At 27.6% G+C, this 17,834-nt stretch overlaps 1 protein-coding gene and 1 pseudogene across 2 annotated transcripts; both read right to left on the bottom strand.

The window, feature by feature from the left end:
* Positions 1-778: 778 nt before the first annotated feature.
* LOC149892587 (uncharacterized) lies at positions 779-12,976 on the bottom strand. Its single transcript, XM_090078141.1, has 4 exons — positions 12,585-12,976; positions 12,311-12,388; positions 11,978-12,142; positions 779-993 (listed from the first exon to the last, which is right to left on the bottom strand). Exons 2-4 carry the CDS (start codon positions 12,333-12,335, stop codon positions 779-781), a joined length of 405 nt encoding a protein of 134 aa, XP_089934267.1. The 5' UTR covers positions 12,336-12,388; positions 12,585-12,976.
* On the bottom strand, positions 2,052-10,945 carry LOC149892588 (uncharacterized; annotated as a pseudogene). Its single transcript, XR_016450337.1, has 17 exons — positions 10,233-10,945; positions 10,031-10,090; positions 9,802-9,910; positions 9,655-9,687; positions 9,343-9,462; positions 8,949-8,994; positions 7,994-8,029; positions 7,708-7,754; positions 7,618-7,651; positions 7,469-7,522; positions 7,317-7,367; positions 7,124-7,232; positions 6,832-6,872; positions 4,892-6,641; positions 4,521-4,658; positions 3,602-3,691; positions 2,052-2,191 (listed from the first exon to the last, which is right to left on the bottom strand). The product of XR_016450337.1 is annotated as an uncharacterized LOC149892588 (transcript).
* Positions 12,977-17,834: the final 4,858 nt, after the last annotated feature.

The following is a 17,834-nucleotide window of genomic DNA, read 5'->3' as shown; positions in this document are numbered from 1 at the left end:
GTCGTTCAAAAACACATCACTCATCAAGATTATAAAGACTGCTTATTAAGTGGAAATGAAAAGCTTGCAGCCATGAACGTTATCCGATCTCATCAGCATAACATTTACACCGAAGAAATCAACAAAGTTGCACTCAGCGCTAACGATGATAAAAGACATGTTCAAGAGGATGGTATTCACACCCTAGCCCTTGGACACTACAAACTAAAACCGTGCTTTACATTTATGGATTATGATCAACTCTTCAGTCTAGAACACGAGGTAGAGACAGATGCAAAAAGCTTGATCGCAGAGTGCAGAAAGATTATCGAGGACACAAAAAGGTAAGTCAACAAAAATGACAATTCGTTAGAATTCACAATTCATAATTGCAGAAAATTAAAAACACGATGCCATCTTGAATTCATTAACTATGGAAAAGTATCAATGTAGTATTAAGAAAATGTCAATGCGGTATTTCTAAAAATCACAATGCGGAATTATAAAAAATGTTAATGTGGTATCAAGAAAATGTCAATGCGCCAGAATCGGCAATGTCTAGTAGTGCTATTTTTTCAAAGTTTATCCAAGCCTTTACTAATTCAAGCTAAATTGTGACTATTAACATATCCTATCAAATTTCAATACAATATAAAGACTGCAAAAGTTGATTTTATATATCTTATTATAGTTTCACAAATGATCTGCCCATTCGTCATTTTGTAAATGCAGATAACTAAACTGTAAATGAAAGCAAATAAAACCACAAAGATAATTTAAACATTTTTAAAACAAAAAATTATACAAAATAAAAATATTTTGGAAAACGATCTTGATAAAATACTTCTTGGTCATATATATCAACACCTTCTGTATCACCTTCTGTCATCACACTCTCCTCTTGATTTGATGCTCGCTTTCCACCGTCCAAACGATATGGTGCAAACTTCAAACAATCTGCAATATACCGTCGTACATCGTGTTTTTTTATCTTAAAACATCGGGTAACTGCATCTAAATTAAAACAACTTATTAGCTTTTAACAACTATAAACGGTGTTCTAAATTGAACGAAAAATTCAACAAAAACAACTTTTTTCTGACTTGACCACCTAAGTTTACCAAAACAACCTGTATAAGTTGTGTGAAACATGACATAAGAATACAGATAAACATGGATGAATCCGTCAGGCAGAGGTCTCAAAACATTTCAGTAAGATATTCGTGCATTTTACAAGCATTAATATTAACCTTCACATTGTTTACAAGCGAGTGTAAACATTTAACGATCAATAGTGGGGAAAAAACAACTTAATATTGATCCAATTTATCCAAGATAGCAACTCTTTTGGATGAAGCATACATCACACAAATAAAACATATAAAAATGTGTATATATATAAATATACATATATATATACATATATATATATATATATATATATATATATATATATATATATATATATATATATATATATATATATATATATATATATATATATATATATATTTAAACCTGGATGAACCTAAAGTCGACTACGATATGCTTTTATACTTTAGGTCGACAGAATTTAATTCTTTTGATTTTGTCAATAATCAATAATTTTTCTTTTTATAGCAACTTATCATTGATTTATTTTACATTTAAAGAGGAAGCGACCGATTTTTGAGGGAAATGTTAGAAAATGTCGACATAGCGTTTTGCATTGCACGTTCCGTTGACCTAACGCAACTAAAACATTGGATCGACTTTAAGTCGACTAAATAAATATTAAGTTGATATATGAAAACATTTAGCTGAACATGAAGCCATTAAAAACGTACAGAATGTAACAGAAATCTTACGATAATTCTTTCTTGATTAGTTTAAGTGTTAAATGTTTATTTCAGTTTTTAGGTTATTTAGCAAACTTCGTTTTGAATGTTTAATTTTTATCAATTTTTTTTCATTGTCAATTCACAAAATTTTGGTAATACTGGAAAAAAATAGGCCATCGTTAAGGAACGTTTTAAAGCTGAGATACTTATTGAGGATGTGAAATAATACAACAAAAAACAAAAACAACTCAATTACAATATCATAGAAATATGTTTTTTAAGATTAAGATCCTCTTTACTTTTTCTTAATGCACGTTCGTTGACGATGCGCGTTCGAACAGGATTACGAGGAACCTTGTTTCCATCCGCAAATTGGTTCATTTCATCACGGCCTAAAAAAAACAAGATGTCAACTTATCAGCAAAATTGGTATCTTAACCCTTTGCACAGCGCTGGTGACTGACGCAAGGCATTCATCTAATTGTTTGAATATCCATTTGCATAATTTCTTTTTTTTTTTACTTATATTTATACAGAATTCAAAATATAATATTTCTACTTAAAATTACGAGTATGCTGTAGCTTCAGGTATATCATACAAGAAAAAAATCCGGAGTGCAAACGGTTAATGACATGTATGACACACGTCTACACTGTTGTACATGACCGTTTAACAAAGAGTTATTTTTCCCATTAACGATCTCGTATACGGTGTCGTATATTTGAGGTCTCAGTTGTACATGTTTCGGATTTTTATGTTACAATATTAATCGCATCAGAAATAATCAAATAAGAACTCTTGTGTTACACTATATCCCACAAAATCGCTGTTTATAATTTGTATAATTTTTTTAAAACACGGAGCCTTCGTTTGTAATAAAAAAAAAAAAAACTCCCCTAAATTTTTTACGAGGAAGAAGAAGAATCCTTTTTCAGGTTTAAAGTAAAAAAAACTTTTCATCTGCCGACCATAACGGATTTATTTATCCCGATTTGTAACCACCACCCCCCCCCACCCCCTAAAAAAATCAAAAAAAAACAACAAAATATTCACGTTTTTAATTTTACATAATTCATTTAAGGGAATCTAAAAAAATCGCATATTTAAAGTACTGGTTTTCATACTATTTGGTATTTTTTTTAAAAAGTTGTTATTGCTGTCAAAAATGCTTAATGCATTTTTTACTGTTCGCTTCTAATAGTTGAAACTTACTTTTTAAAATATAAAACAGGCAATCCAATGTCTTTCAAACATTCTTAGATAAATTTTGCATACTCAAACACCCCCTGATATTTGCATAGATGTTTACTGCAGTGCTCATTAACATTTTAGATTTAAACGCCTAAAGGCACTTTGTTCATTAATGTTAAGAAATTCAAGGAAAAATATTAATGGAATTTATACAAATAATAACTATTACTTGTATTTTAAAGGTGTTAATAATTAGTATTTTAGTGATATTAATTTAGCTATAAATAACAATAGTTATTAATAATAAAGGAAAGCAAAGTAATCGTTATTTAATAAATTGATTTAGATATATTAAATGTGGTTATTTTATCATAGCAAAATAAAATTCTCATGAGAATAAAAAGTTAACAATTAGATACATAGTAACCGAACCCCTTTCCCTAATTGAGATTTAAGAAAATAGGACAGTTTAAAACTCTGCATGTCTTATTAAAAAGACTTGAATCACTCAGTGCAAGTTCTATATAACTAATTAAAAACAAAAAAGTTAACTCTAAATTAATTTTAAAATATGCTCATGAAAAATCTACGATCAAATAATAAAACATACTCGGAAATCCTTTATCGCGAGCTATGTAGCTCCCAAAGGTAGCTTCAAACAATTCTTTTTGGTTTTCAGTCCATTGGAAATAAATTCTTGCTAATTGCAAAAAAAAAAAAAAAAAAGAAAGGCGTAAAACTTCAAAGTAAACAAACTGTTAATCATGTTATAGCTATTTTAAAAGAGTCATTGTTTAAAAAAAATTGATAAAAACATTTTAAACCATTCTACATTAAACTATTTTATTCACATAAGTAACATTATTTAACAAAATTAGATCTCATTGATTTAATGCATAAGTTACCAAATTTGTCACTTTTACATTTAACATTATCCAATTCATCCTCCTTCTCATCATTGTTGGATGAACTAACATATCCTTAGAAAAACGTTTTTAGATCAAACTTAAGTCAAAATTTGTTAGCTGTAACAGAAAAATAGAAATGAGAAGAGTTTACACTCAAAACTTTGGGGATAAACAACCTCTAAATGTTCCACCAATTTTTTTTTTTTAATTTGTGAGCAAAAGTAAAATTAGAAATCATTTTTAAAAAATTTCATATCTTGTTTTATTATCTTTCACAAAAAGGTACTCCAATAACAATATACTACAATTCATGATACATTCTAGCTAATGTATATTTTCTGATTTTTTTTTTTTTTTCCCATTAGAGGGTTTGTTTCGGAGATTTCCTTTAATTTTGACAGATTAAACCATCATTCTTGACAATTATTTATCATCCAATATGTTTGCACAATAATACTTTAACATATTTCCAATATGTAATGCAAGGAAAAATTCCAAGTAAAGAACTTTAAATTTATACTAGGATATACGCCATTCAGTTTAAAACATTTATCTACTATGTAAAATGATTAAGTCAAAAAAAGTATGATAGAAAGATATATTTCTTAGATATTTACATACTTTTCCTCCTAGCTTCTTTTGATTTAATTGGCTTTAAATCTGAAATCAAAGAGGTTGATATTTTTCCTTTTACTAAATCATGACTTTGGGAACTGTATGAACCAGACAGACCCTGGTCAATTGCTTTAAGAAGCTGACCTGCAAAAAAAAAAAAAAATTAAAATTAGCAAGAATTACCTGCAAAAAAATTAGTAACAAAAATCCGTTTAAAAAAAACAAACACATTTAGACATTAAAAAAACACATTTAGAAATTAAAAAATACAATTTACAAAAAATATCATGTTTGCTTAGTACAAAACGAGAGGAAAAATGAACTGTTTAAGCAAACATGGTATTTAACGGCAATAAAAAATTAGAATGGAAGCTGACCTGTTGCTCTTAATTGTTGTTCTACTTGGGGCACTTGATATATGTTTTTGTTCACATCACCACTGTGTCCAAAGTGGTCAAACACAAGCTGTTGATTTGATTCTGATAAACCAAGAGCTCCAATCAAAGAAGATACTTTATGCCTATTCATAGTACCAGTAAGTTTGCCATCTACATTAGCTTTTTTGCAACAAGACACTAACACATGCCAGCCTGAAACATGACTATCACTTCCTTTTGTAGATGCAAACAAGTATTGATTTTGAGGAGCTATTCCAGAATCTTTTCTTGCTTCTGCTGAGCTTAAAAATTCCATTGAAGGTACTAGGTCTGGAGGAAAAAAAACAGGCACTAGCTTATTTCCTTTCCCTTCCTGAAAAGTTATTCGATTCCCAGTTGATATTTCATCTATGTATGACCTTCTAGCTGCTTCTCCTACCCATGTCCCAGCAACAGCTTCTTTCCATTGGTAAATAAATAGCCTAGCTGGTTCACCACCTCAACGACCGTTAAAAATTGTTAATCTTGTACATGCAGCATCTCTCACATCCACAAACACAGAACTTGGAAATCTTAGGGAAAAAAAACCACTGTCTACTATCTTATTCAAGTAATTTTGTAATATTTTCAGTGCTTGTTCATCAGGTAAGTTTGCCGGTTTTCTTGTTGATTTGTTTCTTTTTTGGTGAATTTGGTATAAGGCATCCCCAAAAAGTTCATGCTGAATTATAGCAAATATTGATATAAAATCTCTAACCATCTCAGCTTCATTGTTTCGAGATTCCACCATAAAATGAACTTGTACCATATTAGCAACTTGTTTAATAACATTTTGCAAATGAACTTTTAAACCAGACTTCATTCCATTTGAATCTTCAGTTAGTTCACGTATAGCATTATTTAAATGACTAATGTTCTCTTTTTTAAACATATCTGATGCATCACTTGATGAACCCAGTGACTTTTTAAATGTCATATAAAGTCGAGCAAGTTGCCTCATAGTTCCTCTAACACGCTTCTCCACTTCAAACTTTCTCTCTTTTTTACACTTATTAGCTTTATATATACGTGCACCTATCATAATTATGATAGGATCACTTTTAGCCAATGTTGATATATCGTCCTGGATCATCTTATTTATAACTGCCTTAAAGTCATTTTCTAAACCATCAATCCTTACCAATGTTTCCATTGGCATCAGTGGAATCATAACTTGGCCATTATCTCAACCACAATGAATTTGGTGCCTAGCCTTATATGGTTTTGCATAACAACCCTTACATACAGGACAAATCACAAGATTCTCAGCATCAGCATCACCATCAAGAGCTTTTCTCTCTCGAATAAATTTTGGATCATCTTTTTTCATTTCCATCAAATTATGATTAAAAATTCCTTTTTTCCGAAGTAAACCAAATGCTTCAACTTGCTCCCTTTTTGAAAGAGATAAAGCCTTTATTATAGCTGGCTCATCTTTGTGGACTAGTTTTAGGTGGCGCGTTAAAGCACTTTGAAGTTTACCATCCTCACAAAATGGACATGGTCTGTGAATTTTCTTTTTAGATGGTATTTTCTTTTTAGCACTAAAACTGACTTCTTTGCTTTCATTAAGGCTACCACCAACCATATCATCATCTGTTTCAACTACATCAAGAGCATCTAATAATCCAATAGCTGAATCATTCATCAAACTTATTTCATTAATAGAATCAGTCTCAGAAAATAGCGTAGGCGATAAATCTGTGGAATACTAAAAAAATGAAAATTGATAAACATTTCAAACCCAACCCTGGATGCATTATTAACACACTACAGGCAAATTTATTATCAATAAATAAACCTGCTACTTTTACATATTATACAAAAAAGCATTAAATTTAATTTTTCCCTTAATGAATTAACATTCTGCAAGATAAAGTTATAAATATATACAAAATAACCTTCTCTCCAAAAAGTACAGTTTTCTTGGATCCACTGTTGTCTGAATCAAAAATAATTAAAACAATAAATGAAAATATAAAAAACAGCACAAGAAAAATATTTATTTATCAACTTAATTTCTTTAAATTATAGTAATTCTGACTATTATTTACAAGTAGATTATATTTACATAAAAAACAAAGATGATTTCCTAAATAAATTTAAACAATTAAAGCAAACTTTAAAAAGAAATATAAAATTTCACAATTTTAAACACTTACATAAAAAAAAAAAAAAAAAACAGCAGAGTACCATAATAAGGAGATTGTAACAAAAGAGAACAATTCTGAAGGATTTCACTGTAAGAAATTTCTTCATCTGAATCTTCCACATCAGAAAAAAGAAGACCATCATCTTCCATCTTTTAGTGAAAACAAACACATAAAAATCAATTATAAGTTCAAAATATTGAAGATAAATCATTTATAAAACTTCAATTCAATACCTTTAATCCTTTAGTGACTTTTGAGATTGGAGTGGAATGCACATTACACACCTGGTTATATTACATATATTATTAACTGAAAAAATAAATTTCTCATACAAAGTTAAAAATTATAAATCTGTGTGACTGTTATATAATTTAAAAACTAATACCTCAATTTTTTTGGAGTCTTTAGATGAACCAGTGACTGCCTGTTCATTTTCCACCTTGTTAGGATAAACATTAATGCAAAAAATTTTTAACAACCAATAAGAATCCAAAAAAAACTAAAAGTTGAGTAACATTGATAGTTTTTAAGAACAATCAAAATTAAACATTTCAAACTATCTTTTATACTTTCTCCAAGAAAATATAAGAAGTGAAACTAAAGTACCTTGGTTGAACTCAAAACAGAAAAATCAACAGCAGACGAATTTGAGCAGCAATAACATTTTCATTCTAATTAAAATATTTTTTAAAAATAAATTAACATCTGATATAAATTTAACTTCAAAACCGAAATGAAACAAATATAATACTAATTAATTTGAAATATTAACTAATAATTAACACAAGGTATTAAATAAAAAAACCATCTTTAATCATTCAAAAACTAAAGCAAATCAAATAACTAAAACAAGCCTAAAAGAAAAATCATTTACAACCCATATATTTATATATGAACCAAAAGAATTTACCTCAGTACAAAACACAAATGGTTGCAGATTTTCAACCTAAAAAGACAAGACAAAAGATAAATTGATAAAAAACATCTTCATTATTAAACTGACAAAGTTTCATCTAAGGTAAACTTTAATACAATACAATAGCAAAAACAAACTAAATCAGTGTTTGAAAATATTTTTGAGTTAGAATAGAGAAATATATATGCAAAAGATACTCAATAGAAATTGTAAATTGTGTCTACATAATGAAAATGTTGATATCATAAAATAGAGAAGACAAACTGTATCAGTGTTGAAAAAGAGGGTTGTATTAAAGTAGAGAAATATATATGCAAAACATTCTCAAAAGACTTTGAAAACAGTGAGTCTACTTCAAATAGATTATAATTAATACAATAGAAAAGACCAGCAGCATCAGTGAAGGAAAGTTGTGTTGATTTAAGGCAGACAAATACAAATGCAAAACATTCTCACTAGACTTAGCAAATTGTGTGTCTACTTAAGGTACATTTTATTATCATACAAAGAAAATAAAAACCTATCAGTGAAAGAAAGTGGTGTTGACTTTAGGCAGAGAAATATATATGCAAAACATTCTAACAAGACATTGAAAACTGTGAGTCTAACTAAAGTAGACTTTGATATCATACAATAGAAAAGACAAGCTGCATCAGTGAAGGAAAGTTGTGTTGACTTTAAGTAGGAAAATAGAGTAGACATTGATTTTAAGGGAGATTTGGAATCATACAGTTAAAGAAATATTTTCTAAGTGCCTATTGTAGTGTTTAATTAGAGAAATAAACAAAGAAAAAAATTTTGTTAAGTTCTTTATGTATTTCTTTAGATTTTTGTAAAGCAGATGACCTAAAAATAATAGGACAATGAAGAGTTAATACAATCCCTCTAGTAATTGACTTGCAGTGCTCAACATTAATTACAATTAATAATGTACAAAATAATTCTTTACCATATTGCGCCATGGCATTTCATTTGGATCATCTCCATAATCATATCTATTTATCAAAAGTATGGTTTTGAAAAAAACAATTTTTTTTTCTTTAGAGATTTTGCAGAAGAAAGATAAAATCCGTATTTTAAGTTTTAATGCTACAGCATTTAAAGAGTAAGAAGGAATATAGAAAATCATATGTAATTATAAAATGTAAAACTCGATAAATGGTTTTGTGAGCATTAATTAGATAAAATTAGGTTCTTATCACTAAACAGTTCATTAAAATTTGACAGATTTAGTTGCTAAAGTACCAATTTTAATATTATTCTTGAAATTCAGATTTTAGAGAAGTTTTACATAATTATTAGGGTTAAGGAAGCGTGCAAGAATAAGCATTAAAATAACCAACCTTATTTCTGTGCCTATATCAATGTCTTTAACTGCGTAAAGTGCCAAATATGATGATTGATTTGAAACATAACGCTTCTTTACTGCATTTGAATATTTAAATGGTGAATCATTCACATATCTTAAGGAAACCAAATTTTCCATTAAAACCCTTTAGAAGATATAAACTAGGACACAAGCATCAGCTTATTGAGGTGCTTTAAAAATTAAGAAAGCAGTATATGATTACAAAAAAACTATTTAGACAATTAACAGCTTTATATTCATCAAATTTATCTAGAAATGAAGTTTCATTGCCTTTGGATATTCATACCTTCCAGCTTGCAAAGAATAAGTAGCATCAATACTAAAATAAAAATTACATAGATGTAACCAAGAAAAAGGTCAAGATGCCATTTACTTCAAAAAGTTTAACATACAAAACATCATAGTGTAGACTTCTTCACAAAAAGATACTGACCAAAATTTCCCATTGCTTCCCATTACATTGTAATAGATGAAGCAACCGATTCTATTACTCTTGTATTTTTCCTCTCTTTTGAGTGCTTCACTTTCAGAAATCTTTTCTCCTAAGTAATTTAAATAGTCTAAACTATGTAAAGGCATTTCTGATTATGCATTTATATTTAAGAAGTTGTTTTTAAAAAAATGATTTTCTGCTAGATTTGATTAAACATCTCATCACCCACCTGCATATTCTAAAAGAAAGTCTCTTTTCCTAAACCTTTTTGTTGATATTACTCCATACCCTAAATTATAAAAAAGTATAATAAATTTTAAATTTTACTACAAATTCACGACTTTGTATTTACTTGATAAATTATAGCAAAATACTACTGAAAATACAGCTAATAAAAAAGAAATGATTGAAAACCAAATAAAATGACAAACCTATAACTGAATTTATCAAAACAACTTTGATACCACCTGGATCTTTTCCAGACCCAAAATAATATTCGATTAAAGAGTTTTTATTTGTCAGGCCACGCTTTGGCCTAGCCGCCATAATTCACTTTTCAGCCGGCTTGCAATTATTCCGCGAAAAGAGCGTAATGGAGAAAACAAGGTAAAATGCAATTGTATATTTTTTATATTTTGAAATACTTTAACATAATTTATCCCTGGTTAATTACACTAAACTAACTTTATAGATTGTTATTGTAGAAACATTATAGAGACGTAAAGTCGTTAATATATTCATATTAACTAATTAAAAAAAACAAATGAAGTTACTGTCGACCGAACGGCTAATTCCAAACACCGTGTCTACCTGACGCAAATTCGATAGATATACAAGAAGAAAAAGACAATTGCTGATTAACCTTCATTCTCATTATTAAACATAAAAAAACTTATATGGCGAAGAAAATGTTGCTCCACAGCAATAAATAGACCTAAGATTTATAACCTATTAAAAAACGCATTGACCATAAAATTATGTGTATCGTAAAGTCGACATCAAAATTGTCGACTTAAGAAAACTGTCGACCTGAGGCACTAAATTAAACCGTAATTTGTCGACTTTAGGTTGATCAATAATTATATATATATATGTATATATACACACACACACACACACACACACACACACACACACACTTACACACACACATACCAATAACTCGTCTGTAAATATTTAAAGTTTGAAATTCTGTCTTTTTTATTTGTTTTGCGTTAGATCCAGTCAAATTAAACTTTGCTTGCAGTTTATTTGCCATTAACCTGTAAAGGCAAAATAAATTTAATTTAAAAAATACAGTAAAAACTATATTAACTAAATCATGATAAAATTATGCAATAAAACAGCAATGGATATCACAATTAAGAATTGAAAAAGCACACATGAATACAACTGAGTAGTTAGTAGACAGTTTATATTTGATTTGAACAGGTATATTGAAATATACCTGTTTAATACCATTGTCACACATTTTTTAGCGCTGCTCCCACCAAGTCTAGAAAGTTCTTTCACCTGTAATTGAAAAGTAATTTTACAGGTTATAATATATATTGAAACCTGTGCATATATATGGGTGTGTGTATGTATATAAATTCTTCTAATAGCTTGAAAACACGCAAATCATTCAAATTTTATAAAAATGACAGACCTCTAGTAGAAAAAAAATTCAAAACATGAAAATGTTTTGAATGTTTCTTATATAAAATTTAGAATAGCTCACGCTGCCTTATTTTTCATACAATAAGTTCATATAATTAGTTTAAAACAATTAAAACCTTACAAATAATTTAAACTCTTTAGGGTTTGTTAACCCTGCATCAAAGTTAATTAAATCTGCAAGCTCAGTAAATGGTTGGGGAAGATGATAAACACCATCTTTATTTTCTTTAAAAGTATGAACTAATCTAAACAGATCGTCAAGCTTTGTATTGATCTGTTCCAACTTTTGAATTACTATCAATTGAAATGCTAAATATGAAAAGAATAAACTGATTTCTGTGTCAAAAATCTTTATCAAACTAATGTTCCAGCCTGCATATCAAAGCATCAGACTTTTTCAAGTTATCAGCAATCTAGAATGACACAACAGTGTCATTCTAGATTGCTGATAACAAATAACAATACAATAAAACAACAAAAAAACTGGCAAAAAAAGTAAGCTCAGAAACTATATTACCTTTATCATCATTGTTGTTTAAAAAGACTTCATCACGTACACTTGCAGAGTCTTGCCTTAGTGGCAAAATCAATGGGATCACTGAAGATATCATACAATCATTTTCTGGCTCAACCACAGAGTCACTCCTTTGGCTATTTTTTGGCATGCTAACACATGAACTGCCTGAAAATGATTTAAGTGGTAAACAACCTAATATAATTTTAGCAAAAACAGATGCTATTACAAAAAATAAACTCACAAGGACAAACCTTACAATTTTTATCAATATTTTTTTTAACATTACATTTTCTTTATACTAATGTTGATTTTAAATATAGAGTATATATTTACCTTTCTTTTTCTTTTTAAGAGACATCTCTCTTGCACTACTTTCACTTTCATCTTTGTCATTCAAGAACTTTTTAACATCTAAACAATAAAAAATTAACTAAATCCTAACAAGAACTAACAATCAATTTTACCAAAAGGACAACTGACTTGTTTACAATATATCTTTAAATATTTGATAAACATTAACAAAAAAATTAATATATTTTTTTAAAATTCATAAAAAGCTGCAGCAAAAAAAATAATGGTGCAATCACAAAATTATGCAAGTGCTCACCTAAAGTAGATTTCTTTGTTCACTCGATTTTCTTATTAGGAGGAACAGGAAGTGGGAATGTGATTTGTTTCTTATCAGGAGAACTTCATTTGCGCACTTATAAAATTTTACAAAACAAACATTACAGTTTTTTCCAAGTCTTTATAAACAAAGGAGAATTTATCTGGCCATTTTTCACCTAGTTGTTTTAACTTTTAATTTTAAAATATAGCATTGTAGAGCTTTAAAAAATAGGAAAACTTAACCAACAATTCAAAAGTTATGAAAAATCAAAGTTTGTGGCTAGTTTGTAAGAAATTTTTTTTGTTTGTAATTACAATTAAAAACAATAAAAAAAATACTTACAAACTTACAACAGGTCTCATGTCTAGTTATGCAATCTAAATCCTCCTTAAATTTGTAACTTTAGGAACCCTTTAAAAAGATATTTACTGAAATGTAAAAAGGTTTACCTGATATAGGAGGGTTATTACATTTTTTACTTATTACATCCATTACTCCACTGGTCTCTCCAGCAGTAACATTGTCACCATACTCATCACATACACTTTTATCATTATCTAAAGCAAATGAAAAATGAAAATATTAAAAATAAAATGAAAATATTAAAAATAAAATGAAAATATTAAAAATAAAATGAAAATATTAAAAATAAAAAAAATAAAAAAAAAAGGGGACAAATGGTGTTCAATATTAGTAAATTTAAAAAATTAACAAATAAAAAGTGTTATTGTAATCATTTTTCCTTATGTTAACACAATATTTTAAAATACCTGTAATTTTGACATATTTTAGTTTAAACTTAAGCCAATCATCTGTTGGGTCATATCTTTTTTTATTTGCTGATTCCACCTTTCGATTTGGCCAATAAACAAAGCCATTCTTTATCCAATTTGACGGAATTGTATTTTCGTACTCAGAAACAACACCTTCTTTTGAATACTCAAACCAAACTGCTCTGGCCCACACCATAGTTCAAAGATTTTGACTGTAAGTTGGATGTTATTAGCTGATAATAAATTGAAAAAACCTGTAAAACCTTTAGCAAGAAGTTTTGAGGAGAGAATTTATTCTAGTATATTCAAAGTGTTTAATTCTCTTAATAGTGCTTATTTTTTAAACAGTTATATTTTTTATCTTAGGAAACATTTTGCGAAGTATAACTAAAAGAAATATGAATATTTTCAAGCATCAAGCATACTTATAAATTGTTTAATAACAGAAAATAAAATTTTTTTGACTAATTTTCAATACAATAAGACAAAATATAGTTTGCACATCATATTTTATTGTGAACTGTTTCAGGTTTACTCTTCAAAAAAAAAACAAAAAAAAAACAAATACTGCACATCATACTTTAGGTGTGAATATTTCATGGAAAATTAAACTTCCTCTGTTTTGAAAAACTGTTCCAATTTATAAATTGGAACAGTATTTTGAAACAAAATTTTTCATTAAAAAAACAAACAACTTTTTTAAAAAATAATTGTGTAATGTAGTAGACTATATTATCGGCATAAAAATGTTCATTACATTATAGAAAAATGTCTAAATTTTATGTAAAAAATGTGTTTAATTAACAACATAACTTATTTTTCTAATTCTTTATGTTAAATGCAAAGTATCAGAACAGTATTCGGAACAGGGGGAGTATTAAATTACAGCAACAGTAATAATATAAATATAAATGAAACAACTATAAACTACTGAATTTTTAATAAAAGGTATCTATAATTCAACATTGTGATGCAGTGGTAAAATAACAGTCCCAGTTTTATAATGGAGTAGCACATGCTTTATTTTTTATTTCAATTTTTTTAATGACTTTTCTCTGAAACCTATTGTTTGCATGCAGAAAATAAATATCCAAGAGTTTTGAGCAACATGGTTTGCTAAAAAACCCATCTAGTCTGCACAACTTGTAAACATTACATTCAATATCATTTTCATTTAAAATTTTTGTAATGCAGATCACTTTTGGTGAATGAAGGAAAAACCAGCTGTCTTTGTTATTAGATGCAGTTTTTGTTTTCATAATCTTCTCATTTTCATAAGAACTAGTATTTTCAATTTCAATGATTCTTTTAGCAATCTGTGACAATGGATTTTGACGTTTACGAATATACTTTTTAAGAGTTCTAAGGTAATTCTCAAAAGTGAAACCAGAGATTTCTTGCAAGCTAATTTAATAAAACAATTATGAAAGTATTGCTACACCTTTAAAGTGTAGCTAAGATGACCTTAGCTTTAAAAATAGCTAAGCTAAGGTGACCTTAGCTTTAAAGGTCCTCTTTTAAAAAAATCTTTTTGGAAACTATAGAACTAATTTTTCATTTTTGTTTCATACTTTTGATCTTATAATGTTATGCTATAATATTCTTAGGTTATAAAACGAAATTCAAAATAATAAACAAAATACATAACAATCAAAAAGAAAATTCAAAAGTATAAAAAGTAAACATACCTTATGTTTATTCTTTTTTAGGTTCTTATAGGTAGATATTTCATTTAAAAATATTTTCTTTTTATTGAAGTCAGAACTAAGGAAACCAAAGAATTTGACAATTATTCAAATTAAAGCATGCAAAAAATTTATAAATGTCATTAGAATATATACTTATCACATTTTTTTGCATTATTATGTTGCGTTAAAAAAGATACTATATAAAATATTGTTTAATTAAAATGTGTTGTATAAAAACTCCACGTTATCAACACATTTATTTGAAAGAAATTTTTTTTTATTGCAAAAAAAAAAAAAAAAATTGTGAATGTCTTCTAAATGTGTTGTTTTGTGCCTTCAGTCATTAGACATTTTTTCTTTAAAAAAAGCAATAATCGCTTTCAGATTGATTTAAACTAGCAATAAGCAATCCGTAAAACGGGTTATGGTCGGTCTGTTAATTTATAGTGGCTGTTTTCCACAATTTAAAGTTGCGAAACCATAACTAATACCCTTTTAGAAAAACGCCTTCAAATTTAAAAAATTAAACCATCTGTTAAGTTAAAATAAAAAGTATGCGGAGGTAAAATAATTTAGGGGAGAGTGGGGTATTGGCGAACAGCTAAGCGGGAATGCGAATTAAAGACAACTATAACTATATATTGATGATATTTATTGCTTATCGTTTAGTCTAACTATTCAGTTAAAAACACTCAAAAGCAATTTTCATACATCTTATAAAAAAATAGAAAATTCGATCAAAAACAAAACCATTGGTGTTCGGAATTACCCTACGTACGTGGGGTAATTCCGAACATACCGTTGTATTAATTATAGGTTGTATTAATATACCCTAAATATAATACGTGTTAAAAAACTCCATGATTATGATACTTTGCAACTACATAAAAAAAAGTTTAGGTTTTATATACTTAGTATAGCCAATACATAAATGTTTCGCAAGTAAAAATTACATGAAACAAAGAGAAAAACTTAGAATAGATCTATCGTGAACAACATGCGCATCTATACTACACTACTGTACGTCTGGAACTGATCATGGAACACACTCTCGCCAGGGGGAAAAAAATTTGTCAAGTTTCCTAATCGAACATGCCGTAATGACCTTGTTCGGATTTACCCCGCGTTCGCCAATACCCCACTCTCCCCTACCAATTATTTAATATTGAGTAATTTACCATTGACATAGGTCATATCAGTGTTAGGCAGAACCATTTTCCTCGATATTACCAAGTTCAACGCAATACGTTTTTAGTTACTGACTCAAAATAATAACACTTCATCATGCTTTAAATTGACAAAAAAGTGAAGCTAAATTCTTGTGATATTTTTTATAACATGAACTTTAATTTATAAGATTAATATAAAGCGAACGTTAATTATACATGAATTATTAACTTTTTGGTATCCCCTTGATACATGTTTCTTTAAAAAAGGAAACAGTCTTTAAAACGTTAAATTCTCTTCAATATTTTGACACTAATAAAGGACCTCCCTTCCCCGTTTTTGCCGTTTTACCTTAATGGTGGTCAGGAGAATATTTTTATTAAGAGTAGTCAGGTTTTTGATGAAGACCTTTTACCAGAATACCGAAATGTAAAACAATGATTTACGTGTATAAGAATTATTTTTTTTTAATATTTATAAAAATTTAACATATATAAGAATTTTTTCTTTCCTCAAAAGTGTTGCAAATGCGAACTAAGCTAATTAATTAGTTAAAAACCTTATAAAATTTAAGTAACTCGTTATTTGAAAAATGCGCGAAACTACAATATTAACCACCAAATTACTTACAGCAAATTATTAGGCTTAAAATAGAGAAAACTTAAAAAAAAATTGAACTAATGGCATACATTTATATCATTTTAACTGACCAAAATTTAAAATAAAAGGTAATCAGGTTTCTTTTTATAAATCGTATAAATGCGTCAATCATAAATCTTGAAGAAAATAAAAATGGAACTATGATACTATAATTACAACAACAAAAAAACAAAACAAAAATAAAACACCACATAAAAACTGAAAATCGATGTACCTATTTATAGTAAGCCATTTTGACATGTCAGTTAATATAAACATTTATCGAAAATGTAACAATAAAATCTGTTTTGAAATATAAAAGGATTAACAATACATATATATATATATATATATATATATATATATATATATATATATATATATATATATATATATATATATATATATATATATATATATATATATATATATATATATATATATATATATATATATATACATATATATATATATATATATATATATATATATATATATATATATATATATATATATATATACATATATATATATATATATATATATATATATATATATATATATATATATATAAAAACCAAGTTAAGATATAAATTGCATTTAAAGCATAATGTTGTCTTGGCTTTCAGTAAATAAATAAAAGCAGTAAGTTCCAATAATGAAACAACCTATTATTCATTTTTAACAATAGTCACCAACATGAAGGTGTCTATTGTTAAAAATGAATACCAACACAAAACATCACAACAATAACACATAACAATAGAATATTTACATCCTTGATCCTAAAATCCAGTGAAGATAACAACCCAAATTAAAATATGAAAGGCAAAATTAGAAAACCAATTTAAAGTTAATTATATTTATATTTTTACTAAACATATAAATACATAAAAGTATATTTGTTTTTATGTTCAATATTAGTTATTCAATTACTTCAAATTTAGGACATGAAAACACCCTAGATTTAAAGATCAAGG

The sequence above is a fragment of the Hydra viridissima genome, unplaced genomic scaffold (assembly GCF_058129835.1).
Source record: "Hydra viridissima isolate aposymbiotic clone 2 unplaced genomic scaffold, HvirCarnegie_v1 scaffold_2, whole genome shotgun sequence".
Taxonomy (NCBI): Eukaryota; Metazoa; Cnidaria; class Hydrozoa; order Anthoathecata; family Hydridae; genus Hydra; species Hydra viridissima.
This window is presented reverse-complemented; position numbering and strand designations above follow the sequence as displayed.

What these genes read in the sequence shown, in the direction of transcription:
- LOC149892587 (XM_090078141.1), bottom strand. Translation starts at nt 12,335, where the DNA reads ATGTCTCTTAAAAAGAAAAAGAAAG. An exon ending in TCTTAAAAAGAAAAAGAAAG is followed by an intron (nt 12,143 to 12,310) that starts GTAAATATATAC and finishes AATCATTTTCAG; the next exon opens with GCAGTTCATGTGTTAGCATG. An exon ending in AAACAACAATGATGATAAAG is followed by an intron (nt 994 to 11,977) that starts GTAATATAGTTT and finishes GTTTTAATTTAG; the next exon opens with ATGCAGTTACCCGATGTTTT.